Here is a 17,340-nt window from a genome sequence, read left to right on the forward strand (position 1 = left end):
GCTCATCCAAACTGACCACTCTCCAAGTTTAAAACCAAGTTAAACCAGAACATCTGGGGGGGGGGGGTAGGAAAAAACAAGAGGAAATAGGCTACCTTGCATAATGACTTAGCCACTCCCAGTCTCTATTTAAGCCTAAATTAATAGTATCCAATTTGCAAATGAATTTGTGTGGGGGGTGGAGGGTGAGAAAACCTGGATTTGTGCTGGAAATGGCCTAACCTGTTGCTCACTTTAGATAAGCTATTACCAGCAGGACAGTGGGGTGGGAGGAGGTATTGTTTCATATTCTCTGTGTATATATAAAGTCTGCTGCAGTTTCCACGGTATGCATCTGATGAAGTGAGCTGTAGCTCACGAAAGCTCATGCTCAAATAAATTGGTTAGTCTCTAAGGTGCCACAAGGACTCCTTTTCTTTTTTCTCTGTTAGTTTCTCTCTTCCGCTCAAAGTCTTTCCTCTCCTCCTGCTTGTCAGAAATTTTTTGGAATACGTTTCCTGGCATGGACATCTCCTATTTCATCCCTGTATCAAAAGCAATTGAAGCTCTGTGGATAGCTGAGCATCCTTCGGCCATCACACAGTATTCAGGGAGAGGCAGCACAATTTCAAAGCCATGCAGGGAGTGAGAGAGGGCAGGAGATGCATGCATACAATCTCTTCTTTGATAATGGTTTTGCACACACAATGTGTTTCCGTTCCACCATTCTCAGAGTGTAACCTCAGAATGTTCTTCACTGATGCAACCGTGAGCTGGGGTTAAAGCTTCATTCTACTAAGTCAGTTTCATCTAGACATTAATAAAAGGGACAGCTTTTGCTGGAGGTTTGCAAGATTTGCAGGTGCTCAGCACCCACTCAGTATCAGGAACGTGTGGGCTAGATTTCTGAATGTTTGTTCCATAGAAAGCAGTAAGATGGACAGTCTGGATATATGCTTAACACTTTTCTTTTGCTTAAAGGATGGACTGACTCCACTCCACTGTGCCGCACGAAGTGGCCATGACCAGGTTGTAGAGCTCCTCCTAGAACGGGGTGCCCCACTACTTGCAAGGACCAAGGTGAGTATCTCATTCACAGAACAAATTAATATCCATGACAACGCTTCAAAGCAATTACTAGGTACGCTGGAAGGGTGAGGAGGGATATAGGGACATGTCAGTAACCCCCTGGAAATGCTTTAGACTGAATAAATATTTTGGATAGAGTGATCCAAAAGTAAGGTTTTTCTCTTGAAAGTAGGGACTGAACCTACCACATAAGGAGAATTGGCATACATGAACAAAAGCATTCCATTTTCTCTTAGGAGACAGGTTACATGTGTGATATAGACAGTACTTTTTCAGGACAAGTGACCTGTTCTCATCCCATACCACAGGAATTTACTATTGTGTAAATAGAATCATAGAAGTTAGAGATGGGAAAGATGGGTCATGTATCCCATTCCTTCAGTCAGGGTAAGATCATTCCCTTTATATTTTCTGATCTTTTATCTACTCTTGTTATATCTCATGAAGCTTTTTTCACTTCCTTTAGTAGACTAAACAATTCCGGAGTATTCCCATTAATGCATAACTATACAACCACCAGATTGTTTTTTAAATTTGTGTAATTAAGGTAAAGCCATTTAATATAAAATCTTTCTTTATTTTGGGTATTCCCTCTTCCCTTCAGTAAAATTCTCTCTGCCAATCAGAGGATACATTTCTCATCCTACATACTGCATCAAAGGCAGATGGAAACAGGTGCTGGACAAGCATAGTTATTAAATGATGTGGCGCTCCGGCCTATCCAGTATCTGAATAGAAATGGAGAATGTCACTTTGCCTTTGTGTTCTTAAGAGATTGATATGGTCATAACGTATTGCATCCTAAATATGCTAAGCACTTTGCTGACAGAGCTAAACAGAGCACCAAAGAGTTAAGTCTAAAATTAATGTATTAAAATGAATTATTATTAATGTTCCTTAGTTAAAGTTCAGTTAACTAGTAACTAATACTAACAGTTACTGTTTGAAAAATTTTGACCAGCTCTAATCAGCATCTTTGAAAAGCAGGTCACTTTTTTTTAGGTGCCTACACGTGGATTTAGGAGACTAATTGTAGACACCTAAGTTTGAAGATATCAGTCTTGTGATCTATTTTAAATCAATACGAGTCTTGGCTATATTACATTAAAAATAGCTTCCTTCCTTCACTGCTCTCGGTCTGTGGGCTGTGCCATGGACATATTTGCACTGTGTAACTTTGGATCCCTGTGAGCATCCCGTGTGGGCAGGTTATACAAAGGGTGTCTGTATAGAAGCTGGGAGGGGGTGTGCAAAGGAATCCTTATGGCTGCACTGGTTCCTTTGGCTGGTGTGCTCTTCGTCTGCTGGAAAGAATGGCTGGAAGATACATGCAGTGCTAATAAAATAGTAAATATAAATAAATATTAAATAATAAACATCTTTGTGACTCCACTGCCCCTCTCCCAAAATCTCTCTTGCACTGAGGAGCAGGGGGCCCCCAGTGGAGCCAATGTCTGTGGTACAAAAGAAGTCCACACTTCGATTGCTGGATTCCCAAATTTTGAACATATATGTTCCACTGAGTCAGGGCCCTCCATTATGTCAGGAGCTGGTTCAGGGTCTTCCAGAGATCACTTGGGCAATTGGTCTGAAGCATAGCCACAGGTGTGGCAGGGAAGATCTGTACAGCGAATGGATCCTACATGTTAAATATTTCGGTGATGATCAGAGGGCTCCATTCTCCTATCATCAATACACAATTCCTTCCTCCCTTTTGGTACTGACGGGGACTGGGACTCTCTTCAGGAAAAGTAAAAGGCAAAGAAGCAACCAATTCAAGAAGATATTTTGTAGCCTTTTAATTATATTTTAATTAAAAGTAACTTTCAACCATCTGAACTGAGAGACACTCTTCTTCCCCACTGCCAAAATCATACCTCACCTGTAAATTGAAATCTGTGTTAGACAGCTTCCCTTCTAGTCCCCCAGCCCCAGTGGAGACAGAATGAAAAATAGAAATAAGTCATGTTGCTTCAGTTCCTTCCCAGGAACGTCAGTATTTTATAACATTTTCTCTTATTTTAAAATGACATATATAATGCTGAGAGTGGTACAGCAGCCTGCTTGGCGAAGCTCCACCGAGACCCCACTGTATACATTTGTCAAGAGATGGGTCAAAATCCCCAGCAGCTGATCAGGCTGGAGCTTTCATCCAAGCCACTTGATAATAATTTCCTAAAAACTAAGCACATCAAAGTGTTACCATATTCAGATACTAGAGCCTGATTAAGTAAACACTAGGAAATGCAGCAGGATTTTTCCTGGTTGTGAGCACTACACTTGCTAGTAAGTGTTTTCAGGATCAGCCCTACATTTGTAAACTCTTTCTTAAGTACCCTTGCCCTTATTTTCAGAGGTACGAGGTACACTCAGCTGTATTGACTTTACTGGGAACTGTGGGTGGTCAGCACCTCTGAAAATCAGCCCACATGTCTTTTGTGTGTACTGTAACTTGTGTGTACAGTATCATTTACAATGTTAGGGCAGAGTTTATTAATAATACTCAACATGCCTTTTTTCTGTAAACTATGCGGGAAAGCATAAATCATTTGTGTTTAATTCCTAAAAGGCCTATAGAAGGTTCGTAGTTGAGTTCCATACTATTAATGTATAATAGTGTACTTTATGTATTTCTTTTAACCAAGAACCTAAATATGATTACAACTGTATTGTATAACTCCTTGTTGACAGTTGTAACACAGGGTCCATGACATCTTCCCACATTGGGCTGTGAGTGTATCAGGTCTCATAAACTAAAAAGAGTTTGGTTTAGTCAGTATTTGTTGTTGGGGACCTTGAGGAAAAATAACATGTTCTACAGTATGTGTGTTGTGATTAAGTAGATGCTTTTCCCTCTGAATGAATACATTGCCTAGCATAGGTTTGCCATAGCCTAGAAAGCACAGTCCTGATGTTAAAGATACCATGAGACTTTTCTCAAGACAACGCACTATAGCTAAATTCCATATTTGGATAACTGTATTCTGCCTGCCTACATTTTCCACGGGTTTGCCATGAGTTTATGGCATTCTTTTTCACTCCCTTTTACAATCTGTGATGTCGCTGTGAACCGTTAGTGTTGTGTCCCATAGGTGGCTGCTTTTCAGTGCTTGATGAAGTTAGTCCTATACGTTTTGTAAAGCACATTGGGATTCTTCTGAATAAATGGCACTATATAATCATGAGTTATTTTTACTGGAAGTTTGATACACTTGTATGTTCTGCTGGCACAGAATGGACTCTCTCCGCTTCACATGGCTGCTCAAGGTGACCACGTGGAATGTGTCAAACATCTACTGCAGCACAAAGCTCCCGTTGATGATGTCACACTGGATTACCTGACTGCCCTACATGTTGCTGCACACTGTGGCCATTATCGTGTCACCAAGCTTCTGCTGGACAAGAGAGCAAATCCCAACGCTCGAGCCCTGGTAAACTTGCCTCACCCCTCTAATGCAACAGTGCTGCAGATGGTAGATGTGTGTCACTGTGTAATAAAACTGACTGAAGACCCCATCCTGCAAATACTACTGAGCATAGTGCTTACTTCTTTTAGTAGTCATATGTCAGTAGGATGTAGTGCTTACTGTTGTAAATGGCAGTTACTGTTGGATGTAGGACTTCCACTTCAATGGGTCTACTCGTGGTAGTAAGCACTGTGTTCACTAGCAAGTGTTTGCATGTTCAATTCCTGAGGCTATGCAACCATTCTTGGAATCACAGTCATTGCTAGCTGACACTATTACACGTTCCAGTGTTTTAATGCATTTTCCATTTGGCCTTTCACCATTTACTGCATGGTGGTGCAGTTCGTATTTGTTACCACTGTAAAAGGCTGATTGGTGTGGTAGGCTTTTTAAAATAAATTGTCCAACATTTTTGCTAGATGGCAGAAAATTAGTCTTTTACTCTTATTGAACTTCCATTTATCAAATATCATTAATCATAGCATGTCCATTTTTTAATTTTTCTGAAGCATAAATAAAAATATTATAAATAATTCCTTGTGCTCAGGACCTGACCATTATCCCTTAAACAGGAAGAAAAAAATTCATCTTTGACTTTATGAATTTCTAAGGTCTTTAAGACTTTACAAAGAGCCTGTCAAGAACACTTTATATTTTAATAATCCCTCCACTAAAAGGCACCTCACTGCAGCAAGGTCAACAAGATGAAGTAAAATGAACTAAATACAATAAAATTAACAATGGAAATTTCTGAAACACTACAGCTTCCCGGAAAATGTATCCAGTAATTTGATACAGTAGGTGAAATTTGAAGGGTATAGATTTCTTTTTGGGGAAGTTGGGAGGCTTAATTGTTGGGCTTATAATGGGAAGCTACTATCACCCTTAACTATGGAGTGACGATTGTTCCTCCATAATATTCATCACAATAAACATTGGTCATCATAATTAATTTCATTTATAAAGCTTCCCCGTCCTTTAAGAAGAACAGCAGAAAAGCAACTGACCGGAGCCTGGTTAAATGACATACTATAGAATTCTAACAGTTAGAGATGCCCGTTTGCAGGGGTGGTGATGTTGATGAAGACAGAAATAACCATTGGGATGTTGTAGGCAAGGTGTACATTTAACAGGGAGACACAATTTTATAACTCAAATTTGTCAACCACCAGACTAGGGGGCAACTTCAGGACATCTGAGCAATGCCTGCTAGAAGCACTGACAAAGCTTGTGTTGAGCTATATCTAAGCCTAGCTATTGCAGGCTAACATTTAAAGCTATCTGGACTAGTTAATTTACTATTCTACACAGTATCTCTAGCAAGTAAAGTGATGGAATAAGCTTTATGAATAATTCATTTTGAAATATATATTCTTGAAGCACTTAATTAGTTAATGTTTGTGCAACACTTTGAAAATATAAAGCCCTACATATATTCTCAGTTGTTTTAATTATTGTGTTGTAAAACATATTAATGTTAACCTATAAGTAACATTTATTTTAACAGAGACTAGCCATGGAGTAAGATGCCACTCTAGCAGCTGCTCTCCTTCTCTCTCTCAGTGTTTAACCAGCTATACTTCTAGTTGAGCACTCGCAATTCTGACCATTTTCATTAGAAAAAAACAATAATTATCTAACAAGTTCTTGCTTTGCATTAAAAAAAATTCGTATTTGTATTTTTCAGCAAGTGTCTACTTAAAAATGTAAACACTGTGGTCCTGATCTTTCAAGGCTTTGTTGTCCAGCCTAGGTCCCAATACAGCATCTATCACTACTCAGCAAAGACCGTAAGCATTTGCTTAATGTTAGGCACATGCTTATGCCCCATAGACTTTAAAGGGGCTTAAACACAGGCTTGAAGTTAAGGATATGCTTAAGTCAAATAGGGATGTACTCAAGCACATGCAGAAATGCTTTGTTAAACCTGGGGTCCTAGATCCTATTACCAGGAGTAGTTCCATGGAAGTGAATAGATCTCTTAATGGTAGTAAGGACTATGCTCAGTAGAAAGTGTTAGTCCAAGCTGCCTCTTAGTGAATTCACGTAGGAAACCACATATAAAATATATGGTAGATATACTGCATAAATATGGACATACATAGATATAGACACATAGGTCAGAGTGTCTTTTTTTAAAGAAGAATAGAAAAATCAGATGTGATCTAGGAGAAAGGTGAACAGTTAAATATCTTGCCCCATATTTTTTAAATTACTGCAGATAATTTTGAAAGCATCTGTTGGTTTTTATCACCATCATTTTTTAATGTATGTTTTTTTTTTCACGTGAGGCAGGCTCCACAATATATGTAAGCTGTTCCCAAATGGATGGTTTTATATTTGCTTTCTAGTATGTTCTTGACTGTCAAAAGGAGAAAGTCTATGTTTTGTTAGTTATATGTTTGTCTCTGATATATGGGCAGAAAGCCTAGCACGCTGTCATGTATTAAGGAAATAGCAGCCCATTAAGATAACTTGGGTTTTTTATCTATGTCTCATACCCTACTATGACTGAGGAACAATGGCATCTGATATTCTAACACTACTGCTTGCAGTGTGCCAGCCTGGAGCTGTGTGGGAACGGTAGCTGCATGCTTTTAGCTAACAGAATTGTTTTTTGCACAGAATGGTTTTACTCCACTGCACATTGCCTGCAAGAAAAACCGCATCAAAGTCATGGAACTCCTGGTGAAATATGGGGCTTCAATCCAGGCTATAACAGAGGTAGAACAGTGTTTCAACTACAAAAAAATTTCCTTCTGTTCTCCCTTTTCTTCTTCTTCCTCTCTCCGTGTCTTCTTATTCATGTTTTATTTAAATGAAGAAGCCCGTCAGCCCCTGTGCAGAGGAGTAAAACTGCTATTGCTTTGTTTCACAGTCTGGCCTCACACCAATACATGTGGCTGCATTTATGGGCCACTTGAATATAGTCCTCCTCCTGCTGCAGAATGGAGCCTCTCCAGATGTCACTAACATTGTGAGTATGGCTTGGATTAGAATAATCACTGCATCAGCTCATACACCACAGGACTGAGCTGCCATGTAGCCCAGCCAAAGGTCACATTTTAATGGTTATTTATTACTAACTGAACTTCTCTGAAAAATAACCTCATATATTTCTCAAACACCCATAAAAGGCGGAAGTTGGCTATATAACAAGCACTTTAACCCTTTTGTGGTAACAAAAAGGTTTTGTGGTAACAAAAAGTTTTAGTGGGTTTCTCAGCAGCACTGGGACTCTGAATAGTTTCCTCTGAACATGACCCTTACCAAGGTTTATCAGGGGCACACTGAAGGGAAGATTTTGTGTTTCCATTTTGAATACTGCAGTTTAAATCCAAAAGGATAAACATTTTGCTGGTGTCAATGGGCACAGCTACATTGACTTCAACAGAGCAGCGCCATATAAACTGGCAGGGAATTTTTAAAAATTTAAACATAGCAGTTGAAACTAAAACCTAGAAGTTTTAAACTAAAACTGTTCCTTTACCAGACCACGGATGTATTTCCCATTTAGAAGTAATGGATTTACAATTCTAGAGAACATCACTTTTATTTTTAAAGTCCTTAAAATATGACCTTTGAGAGGTAACACCAAATGCAGGACCTGATTTGCCATGGAAATGAGTGTTTGTGTACCAAACATCCAGCTATTCTAGAATAAATGAGACCAGGGACATTTCCTGGGGTTATATTACATGTGTTTCTTATTGTTTGAGTTTGTTAATATAACAAACTCAAACAATAGTTACTTGCAAGTGTCTGCTTTTTAAAGCAGAATTTTACCAGTAAATAATATTTTAAAATGCTAAATAGAGGTTCTGAGCTAAATTAGTTAGTAATCCATGTACTCTGGACTCACCACCTTTTCTCTACTAGAAAGGTAAACAAATCTACCAGGAGGTTCCATTAAGTATACATACTGTACTATATTTCTTTTTTTATTTGTTTAATAAGACAAATTATTCATGACACAAATGGTCTCTGCTTTTATACTTTTTATATGGAAGCAATATTTATATAGCTATTTTATTAACTGTAAAAAAGCTAACAAGAAATTTTGGAAAAGAAACTAAGTCAAGAAAGGATCTGAACTGATAACAGATATTAATAAATATTTGGATACAAAGTTTAACATTTTACAATTGTTTGTGCTTGGCAGGTGTCTTCGCTTTTACTTAGCAAATCTCACTAATTGTTTTCAAAAGTTAAATTGCTTCACTAATACAAGTATAGAATGGTCTTTATAGAAATCTAAACCTGATAATTTGCAAAATGAAAGGCTTATTCACAAACAGAATTAAAACTTTTTAACCGTACATTCTTCAAATGATGATAAGATTTTTATATGATCAAATCCTGCAATCAAATCCATTAGGACTGCAAGAATTTGCCCATTATCTCTTTACTAAACATAACTGTTGACCTTATGTAGATTTCAAAATTTATATAAACTGATGGGTTTATATAAATAAATTAACTCCCAATAAGGAGGGTTTAATTACCATATACGATCATCACTGTGAGTAGATTTGGGTTACTTTTTAACTATCTCAGTAAACAACAACAAAAATTGGTCCTTTTCTGGGCTTGATACATAGACTCAGCTCCTAGGTGAGAGGAGAGAAAGCCAGTGGTATAGTAATTACAGTTTAATCTGACAGAGTGTCAACAATAAGAGCCTTCAGCTGGTAGGTATGGTCCATCCATGGTAAAAAGATGAGGCTCTTCTCTTTATACAAGATTATACAAGTAGGTGGCAAATCAAATGATACTCTGTCATCAGCAAGAGTTCATGTGTATGTAGGACGAAAAATGTTAGACCGCGATTTATCCTGCTGTGCTGTCATAACAGAGAAGACAAAATAGGTCTGTCTATTGCTGCACTATGCCAATACCTGGTATGTCCCAGACTAGCCACATAGAGACTCTCTTGGTATATTTTACAGTACTGTCCATAAAGAAGATGGTACAGTGCAAGATTAAGCCAACATCTCCAACAGCAGGGATTATTTATTAATTTCTAATGTTGCTTTGCAAACATAGGGAAAGAAAAGTAACATCCAGAGCTTTTCATATTCACTTTCTTACCCAGCTCTTTATACTCTAAAACACTTGGACTTCCTGAAATTCATGTATCCATCTCAAATTGTGTGGGCTATAAAACGATTGAGAGGGACTAGCTAGCATTCATTGCACACCCAGTGCCAGGGACCACAGTTTTTAGAACAATATCCAGGGATTGATATATTGCCTTTACAATGCTCTCTAAAGCTGTCAGCTCCACACAATGCATAGGAAGAGACCATCTGGAAAAATGTCCCCTTCCATTTTGAAGCTCAGGTGCTCAGCAATCCCTTGAGAATCCTAGGCTCAGTATGTTCTTATCCCCTGGCTATTTTGAAGTTCAAGCTAAAGCACCATTATGTAGAAAACCAGGGAATACCTATGATCAGGAGGGAATTTCATGTGGAATGCCATTTAAAATAATTGTTTGGTGAATATTCCCAGGCAGCACTGGTGGGTTGAGATTTATTTAACATGTTGTAAGACTCTAAGTGTCAACTCTTGATTCCATTGAAGTCAATGGCAAAACTCCCATTGACGACAATGGGGCTAGGATTTCACTCTGACCCTCAGTGATGCGGTTACCGTTGTCTGTGGTCACTGGGGTGCCAAGTGAAATACAGTCTCCAGTCCCTCCGCCACCCCCCGGAAAAGACATGTATATACACACTCTTCTGAATTTGTTATTATAGTCAGAGCCTCAGCTAGTGTAAGTGATCTTCACTCTACTGACGTCATAGGCATTTACACGAACTGGAAATGGCTTATTTCTCATGACTTGGGACTCTAAAATCTCTGCTTTTCTGCAGCGTGGGGAGACTGCCCTACACATGGCGGCACGTGCTGGGCAGGTGGAAGTGGTCCGCTGCCTCTTGAGAAACGGTGCCCTGGTCGATGCCCGAGCCAGGGTAAGTGTTTCATTGCAACTTCCATACCTTCTCTTTTACATGTAAACCACAATCAAAACAATGGGTTTACTAAGGAAGGATGTTTTTTCTTCAATAGACAATAAAAGGCCACATGTTGCGTATTTATTTGTTTTTGGGGCTCCACCCTAACCAGTTCTTAATACAGTCCTGTAATGTAACTTGTTTAGTTGTATTATTACTCTCTTCTAAATAGAGCAGGTCTGACTTAGAATTGGAGCGCCCAGGTTCTAACTCAATAACAGATTCCAGAGCCACATGCTGTAGATTTATAGCCTGCTGCTGTGAGGCAATTCTATTACAGGCAGGGTCTTTAGCTCTGTTTGCACTGGAGCTGAAGGTGTAATTTCTAGCTCGGGTAGACATACCTGCTCTAACTCTGATCGAGCTAGTGCACTAAAAATAGCAGTGTAGCCGTGGCGACGTGAGTGGCAGGATGGGCTAGCTACCCCAAGTACAATCCCATCTGAAACCCTGGGTATGTACTCAGGGCGGCTAGTCTGTCTTGCTGCTCTCACTGGATACACTTCTATGTTTAGCATAGACTCATAGACTATCAGGGTTGGAAGGGACCTCAGGAGGTCATCTAGTCCAACCCCCTGCTCAAAGCATGACCAATCCCCAACTAAATCATCCCAGCCAGGGCTTTGTCAAGCCTGACCTTGAAAACCTCTAAGGAAGGAGATTCCATCACCTCCCTAGCTAACCCATTCCAGTACTTCACCACCCTCCTAGTGAAAAAGTTTTTCCTAACAGTCAACCTAAACCTCCCCCACTGCAACTTGAGACCATTCCTTGTTCCTTCATCTGCTACCACTGAGAACAGTCTAGATCCATCTTCTTTGGAACCCCCCTTCAGATAGTTGAAAGCAGCTGTCAAATCCCCCCTCATTCTTCTCTTCCACAGAGTAAACAATTCCAGTTCCCTCAGCCTCTCCTCATAAGTCATGTGCTCCAGCCCCCTAATCATTTTTGTTTAATCAGAGCTAGGATGGGTGTGTCTGCCCAAGATGGAAATTACACCTCCAACTCCAGTGCACACACACCCTACAGCATGCCCCGGGACCTATTTCTGCACCATTATTGGATTCTGCAACACTACATTCTGTTGTGGAATGATAGTTAGTTTTCAGTTTACCTAGTAAAGGGAATACCTGTAATTCCATGTCGCAATATTTACTTTTGAATAGTAAATGTGCAAGATAATTATTGGAGATAGCTTGTATTATCTGAAGTTTACAGAAAGAATAGATAGAAAAAAATGCAGGTTGTCAAGGGAATGATTCTAGCACATCAGGCAGAATTTCTGTACTGTCTGTCTGTTTAGCTCTGTAACCTCACACTGTGCTTTCTCCCCAGCTCCCTTCAGGGCTCCAGTTCCAAAAGACATTTAAACTCTTGAGTTTAAAAAAGTACAATAATGTAAATGCTGAAACAAAACATCAGAGGATTCTGTCTAATCTAACAGCTGAACTTCCACCATTGTTATATATCAAGTGCAATTCTCCCACTGTACACTAAAATCAATCACATAGTCCTGATTTGTATATGTGTAATGTGGTTTTAAACATTTAATCCTGACAATGCATTATAAGATCTAGATGGAACCAGTTAACACACAAAAGACCAAGCTGTCTAACCACTGGCACTTAAAAGAATTATGAGCCAGATGCTCCTTATGTAATCACTTACAAGGTTTTGTGAATATTTTTTCATTGGCTTTAATGGAAGTTGCATAGGTGTGTAAGATGCATGCAAAATGAGTGTAAACCATTTGCAACCAGGATGAGTGGAAAATTCTGGTTTAGTAGTATTTTACACCCACTTTGCACAGTATAAATGACTATACTGAGAGAAAGAATGGTCCAATGGTTAGGGCACTGGCCTAGGACTTGAGAGACCTAAGTTCCATTCCCTGCTCTTCCTGTGTGACCTTGGGCAAGTTACTTAACCTTTCTGTGCCTCAGTTCCCCATCAGTAAAATGGGACTAATAGTGCTGCTTTTCCTCAAAGCGGTGTTGTAAAGATAAATACATTAAAGATTGTGAGGCACTTAGATACTATAGGGATGAGGGCCATATAAGTACCTGATGTAGGTAGAGAGATGTGCAAGGCAGTGGAAAATATATCTGAACATGCAATATATCTGAATATATGTGATCACGCCTTAAGAACTTTGTCTTTGGTTATTGGGGAATTGTGTTCTGTTGCCATTATTTGGAAAACTGCAAGCAGACAACAACAATACTGTACTTTTACTGGTTATTCATTACCCCTACCAACATTAGTTATATATTCTTTCACAGGCAGGTCTTTCAAAAGAGCTCAGCACCCAACAGTTCTCTCTGTGCTTAATATTTTGAAAATCTGGCCACTTCATTTAGGTGCCAAAATGGAAGCTGATCTTTGTAAAAATCTAGCCCCAATTATCAGTACTGAACACTTGGAAAATCTGTCCCTCTGTGTTTAAAAGAGCATCTATTTTTAGCCTAGATGTTCCTACAAAAATTAAAATTCCTACCACAGAAACACATTAAAGCAGTTTCTGTGGCCACAATCAATTCAACAAGTCCCAGGGACATCTTTTTGTTTGATTTCTATATTAGATGATGCATATTTTTGACAATATTGAAAAATCAACTGTAATTGGCCACATGCAAAATGCTTGGTATATATCAGGTGAAAATATTAAGACTGGGTTGTGCTTTAAATGATGGGAGCAGAGGATTCCTGGGGTTAAGATTCCTACTCTGACATTAAACCCTTCATGCAAAAGCAGAAATATCTTTGGATGGTTTAGGGCACTCAAATATTGTGATTTTTTTTGGTGTATCATTAGTGCACATTTAACCTCAGTCTATACAAAATCTATCTTTTGGAAATCAAACTGAAAGAATATTATACAATAAAAGCAAAATATAATGTCTCTGAGAGCCAAACTCATACAAATGTGAAACATTTGCTTTTCACCAGGGCAGTTTTGTGCATATTTTTCATGCCAGTAAAAGGCAAATTTTGCACCAAGAATAGAATTTTTCGCTATAAGTTTGTGGGCTTTAGAAAAATACAGTCAGAAAATTGAGGTAAAAACAACAGCAAATGTTTCTGAGATGTTTCATTGGAAACTGTTCTGTACAGCAGAATCCTCAAATTTGGCACAGCTCCTCTGAAGAATTTGGCTGTTATAGGGAAGGCTTCAGTTACCAGATTGAGGACTTTTTATGTTTCCTCTGCTCAAATGTTGGACCCAGATCTATGGATGGACAGCATGTGAGTGTATCACTGCAGTGTTTCTGGGATTATTAAATATCCAAGGACTTCATTTTATGATGACAAATGATTGAAGAGTTGCATGTAGTTAGTTTACATTTTAAAATACACCTGGAAAGCAGCAAGAAGAGCAGGAATAGCGAGTATCTAGAAATTGCTTCCATAGGGCCAGACTCTGAAACTACTTGTGGAGTAAGGTGCTACTGAAGGTGAGTAAGGGTTTCATAAAGTAGTAATACAAAGACAGACAAATAGACTATGGTGCAAGTGAGCTACAGTCATATTTAAAGAAGAAAAGAAAAACAATGTTCCTCCCTACATTTCCCCTCCATTTGATCTAATAGCAGATTGTTTAATCGCTGCATTGGTACTGAGCATTCCACTGTGTCCCTTATTCTTTTATATGTGGTGAATGTGTTGAGTCTTCCACTGGAATCCATTAGGATGGGGTATTCAGGTTGCTTCTACCGGCATTAACTGTTCACCTGATTTGAGTTGTAGGAGGAACAGACTCCACTGCACATTGCCTCTCGGTTGGGTAAAACAGAGATTGTTCAACTGCTGCTACAACACATGGCTCACCCTGATGCTGCAACCACTAATGGGTACACTCCACTGCACATCTCTGCCAGAGAGGGGCAAGTTGACGTAGCGTCGGTTCTCTTGGAGGCAGGTGCTGCACACTCTTTGGCCACCAAGGTAAGATGAGATGCATTGTGCTAGTCTCCCAATAGGAGAGAGAAGACTGTGATGTGGTTACCAAGCAGGGAGGCAGCTGTATAGTGAGGGAAGCATTTTCACTGAGAAACTGACCTGGTTTTATTATAAACAATAGTAAAACAGATTAAAGCAATATACAGGGAATTTTTCAGATTTCTGACACATTTTGTCTTTCTCTGAAGCCTCAGGTTTTGGTTTAAAGTGGAGACAAAATACTGGACTTGATCAACAAATGATCTTAACAAATTTAGAAAGTACTAGGTTCCTATGACAAAGGAACCTCTCTTGCCTACAAGGTGCCCTCTGTGTATCCAAATAAACACGTAAAATCATCATCCCTAGCATTCTTTAAACAAACAAGCCTCCTTAAAGGCCGTATTTCTTTTAATTGTTTAAATTAATGAAAGAACTCTGGTATCTAACAGCTGAAATGAAATTCTCAAAATAGACATTGCGTACAAATCAGAGTATTCTACGACCAGATTGACATTCAGCGTCTTAGTAAATTAGTAAGGTATTATATCACGTCATGGCATAGTTGATTATGTCAAAGATTGTCCTAAAATGTTCTACAGTACTAGTTTTGTTTGCCTGCCTATTAAAGTGTTAACAGATTCCTAACAGAAGTAATATAAAGGAAAAGGGATATGGGGGATAGAGCGATGAATCAAGAGGTCTTTTCCAAACCCATCATCTGTGATTATGCGATTGCAAATATGGTATCAGGTGGAAAGAAGAGCTCCTTATTTTATAGTTGGAGCTTAAACCTTATATCTTCCAGGGTTTAGAAAATTCTAAACCAGTGGTTCTCAAATGAGAAGACCTGGATTACTGGTGGTGCTGGCTGTTTCCAGATGCTAAATCAATTAAAACAAAGCTAAAACTATACTAAATACTTTCCTAATTTTCCATGTAAGCAATTGCTGCAGGGATGTTGTGTAATCATCGCTAAGAGAAGAGGCAATCTGGAAAGTAATCTTCCTTTGTTAACATGTGATCCATGCTATGGAAAACTTGGGGAACCCCTGGTCCAAACTCTATGCAGGTAGCGTAACATAACTTGATGGCAACTAGAATAAACACCACACATTGTCAAAATGTCAGGCAAATATGTGATGGTGGCTCCTTGGTGATGTTTCCAGGACAACAGTTGCAGATCATCTGCCACCTGCTGTCCTTAACCCTTAAGATTTTCTTATCAACCTGACTTTAACAAATTATTTCCTCAGTAGTTTCTTTTTAAGACAGACATTTTGTCAAAGGTCTAGTGAATCCATATTAACACTTAATAGAAAAGGTGTTTTTAATAAGACAACTTTTCACCCCTACCTCCACAAATGTATGTGTTTACAAAAATTAACTTGATACAGTCCTCCTGTTAGACAATATCTATTTCAGTAGAGCTGCAGAAGCTGTATCTGAATGTAGTGGCTATATAGGAACGTGTGTCTTAACATAGTATCATGCTTCTGGGGAGCCGCTGCAATGGTAACACCAAGTTCAGAGCTGTTCTCATTGGATTTAGTTTCTTGCAGATTGTTTGGCCTTTCATTTGCTTCCAGGGACAAATCAATGTAGTGGATAAATAATTAAAAACTCTGTCACCTGTGACAAAGTTCCTCCACTACCTTGGTGGGTCTTGCACTTATTGGCAGATTTGCTCACCTCAGAGATTCACGGCAGCCCTCAGTTTGGCTGTTTTCGTGAACCCACAGTCCAGGTCAACTTCTCCTGTGTCTGACCAGGAGTTGGGAGGTTTGGGGGAACCTGGGCCTGCCCTCTACTCTGGGTTCCAGCCCAGGGCCCTGTGGAATGCAGCTGTCTAGAGTGCCTCCTGGAACAGCTGTGCGACAGCTACAACTCCCTGGGCTACTTCCCTATGGCCTCCTCCCAACACCTTCTTTATCCTCACCCCAGGACCTTCCTCTTGGTGTCTGATAATGCTTGTACACCTCAGTCCTCCAACAGTATGTGTTCTCACTTTCAGCTCCTAGCACCTCTTGCTCCCAGCTCCTCACACGTGCACCACAAACTGAAGTGAGCTCCTTTTTAAACCCAGGTGCCCTGATTAGCCTTCCTTAATTGATTCTAGCAGCTTCTTGAATGGCTGCAGGTGTTCTAATCAGCCTGTCTGTCTTAATTGTGTCCAGAAGGTTCCTGATTGTTCTGGAACCTTCCCTGTTACCTTACCCAGGGAAAAGGGACCTACTTAACCTGGGGCTAATATATCTGCCTTCTATCACTCTCCTGTAGCCATCTGACCCGACCCTGTCACACACCATAAGACGAAATAAAAAATTGAGCTAGTGAAAAGCTAAGTTTTGGATAAAATTTGAATTGGAGCCTCACCACCCATGCAATGGATATTGCTTAGTAAACTTTTTATGTGGTAAAATGTCATACTGTGGACATATGGAAGACTGAAAGACAGGATATTTTCTTATATGACACACTCCTATCAAAATATTTCAGAGTGAGTAGTGCCATTACTACTTGTTAAGTCTTATTAGTTATTAATGAATAAAAATGGCAGGTGGCTGTAATTTGAATTGTAACCTGCTAAAACATTCAAAGGTTGGTAGAGAAAAAAAGATCATTACGTGAAAGATCCCAGAGACTTACACTAAAATTTTTGTTTCCTAAAAATTTTTCAGAAGGGATTCACACCACTGCATGTGGCAGCCAAGTATGGAAGCTTGGATGTGGCAAAACTCCTCTTGCAGCGTCGTGCTTCTCCTGATTCAGCTGGCAAGGTACAGTCCTCCACTACAGGGAATCACTGGGTGATTGAATAGCAAAAAGCAATTATGCTTGGTAATTTG

At 39.4% G+C, this 17,340-nt stretch overlaps 1 protein-coding gene across 1 annotated transcript in view; it reads left to right on the plus strand.

Annotated features, from left to right (window-relative positions):
• Positions 1–17,340, plus strand: part of ANK2 (ankyrin 2) — a 252,289-nt gene that overhangs the window by 115,223 nt on the left and 119,726 nt on the right. Inside the window, exons 10-16 of the mRNA XM_077814767.1 lie at positions 961–1,059; positions 4,302–4,499; positions 7,161–7,259; positions 7,414–7,512; positions 10,412–10,510; positions 14,300–14,497; positions 17,173–17,271. Of these exons, the coding sequence (XP_077670893.1) occupies positions 961–1,059; positions 4,302–4,499; positions 7,161–7,259; positions 7,414–7,512; positions 10,412–10,510; positions 14,300–14,497; positions 17,173–17,271 (891 nt within the window). The remainder of the gene's footprint in view (positions 1–960; positions 1,060–4,301; positions 4,500–7,160; positions 7,260–7,413; positions 7,513–10,411; positions 10,511–14,299; positions 14,498–17,172; positions 17,272–17,340) is intronic.

The sequence above is a fragment of the Eretmochelys imbricata genome, chromosome 4, assembly GCF_965152235.1.
Source record: "Eretmochelys imbricata isolate rEreImb1 chromosome 4, rEreImb1.hap1, whole genome shotgun sequence".
Classification (NCBI taxonomy): domain Eukaryota; kingdom Metazoa; phylum Chordata; order Testudines; family Cheloniidae; genus Eretmochelys; species Eretmochelys imbricata.